At 26.4% G+C, this 1557-nt stretch overlaps 1 protein-coding gene across 1 annotated transcript in view; it reads left to right on the top strand.

The window, feature by feature from the left end:
• The first annotated feature begins 23 nt into the window (after positions 1-23).
• The window catches only part of LOC122517907 (multidrug resistance protein homolog 65-like), a 3501-nt gene continuing 1967 nt past the window's right edge, over positions 24-1557 (top strand). Inside the window, exons 1-2 of the mRNA XM_043636524.1 lie at positions 24-219; positions 648-732. Coding sequence (XP_043492459.1) covers positions 194-219; positions 648-732 — 111 coding nt within the window. The 5' untranslated portion in view covers positions 24-193. The remainder of the gene's footprint in view (positions 220-647; positions 733-1557) is intronic.

Raw genomic sequence — 1557 nt, 5'->3', positions numbered from 1 at the left:
CACATTTTCAAACATCTGTTCTTTTGGTAAGTATAACAAGACAATCAATTAAAAATCCAACGAGAATTAAATTTGTGAAGCCTCGAAGAATGCCTAACCTTCTAAACGAAGATGCGTTTTGCACGCTATCCTGATATATTTTATTTCAGACACACAACGAGACACGGAGAAGGATAAAACGGAAACTGAATACATGCTACAACAGAATGGCGAACCAATGTACGAAAGCATATTAAAATGAAAAAATAAACACATAAATGATATAATAGAAACCGTAAAAAATTGCAATAAAAATATGATGCTAATGAACGAGAATGAACGAATAAGTAGCGTTTCAATAATTTTATCAATTATATTGAAAACGGAAGCTATTTTGTTAATGGAACATTGGTATCGATGATTTCAAAATAATGAAACCCTATACGAAATTTGAAAACGTTTAAACCAAACCAGACTTTGGAGAAATGATTTTTTATTATTTATTTCATTTATTTTCTTGATTTTTTTTTAATTATTTTTCTTTTTTTATTTGATCGAACGAATGAAAGGAAGACAAAACGTAAAGTTACTTCCTATCAAAAGTTATTCGACGTTACGTTTGTTAATGAATATTCTAATTAACAATTGATTATCATTTTTGTCAACAGTGAATTCGTGCCACCTCAGACGAAGGAGGAGGAAAAACCAGTCCCGCAGGGGCCAACATTACCACCGGTGCCTTACTACAGACTCGTAAGTTTTTTCTTTGGTTTACATTGTCAAAAGAAATTTTTTGGAAATATTTTCATCTGATATAATACCAAACCTCGACAAATCAAACGAATCGATTTTAGTCATCAAAATTAAAAAACTAAAACAACCAAAGAAATAATTTCTCTTAAAATCTCTTAAAAATTCTTTAAGGTTAAAAGATAATTATTAAAAAAACAATTAATTGGCAAAAACAATGATTCTATAAGAACAAAATTTTATAACTTTTTCTTTTTTTATATTTATTTATTGAATTCATTTAATTCATAATTAAATTAATTATTAATTAATTTAATTTTATTAAATTCATATATAATAAAAATAATATATATATATATAATAATCATATATAATAAATAATTGAAATATAAAAATTAACTATATAAAATATCAATAATAAAATATAATAATCATATATATAATAAATAATTTAAAAATTACTAACTTAATTAATAATAAAAAATAAAAATTAACTAAACGTACATATATATACGTGTGTGTGTGTTTTTGGAGATATGTGTTCGTGCCATCAAATTTCGAAATATTTTTATTTGAAACACAGTTCGTCAGACGAATTTAACCAAATGACAGGAAAACTTTGGTAGAACATTGGAAGAAAAAGTAATAATATGTCTCTTAAGTTGGTGATGGTAATGGTGAACGTGGTATTGAAAGTAATGGTGGTTTTCATGCTAGTAGTAGTAGTAGTGGTGTTAGTAAGTACGGTACGTTTTAAGAAACTAGGAATATACGAGCATGGAAAACGTTTTCCTTAAAATGAAATGGTCCGTCCATTCGGTACTAGGA

This window comes from Polistes fuscatus, unplaced genomic scaffold (assembly GCF_010416935.1).
Source record: "Polistes fuscatus isolate 324 unplaced genomic scaffold, CU_Pfus_HIC Scaffold22, whole genome shotgun sequence".
Taxonomy (NCBI): domain Eukaryota; kingdom Metazoa; phylum Arthropoda; class Insecta; order Hymenoptera; family Vespidae; genus Polistes; species Polistes fuscatus.
Note: the sequence above shows the minus strand (reverse complement) of the source record. Positions and strands in the feature narration are given on the sequence as shown.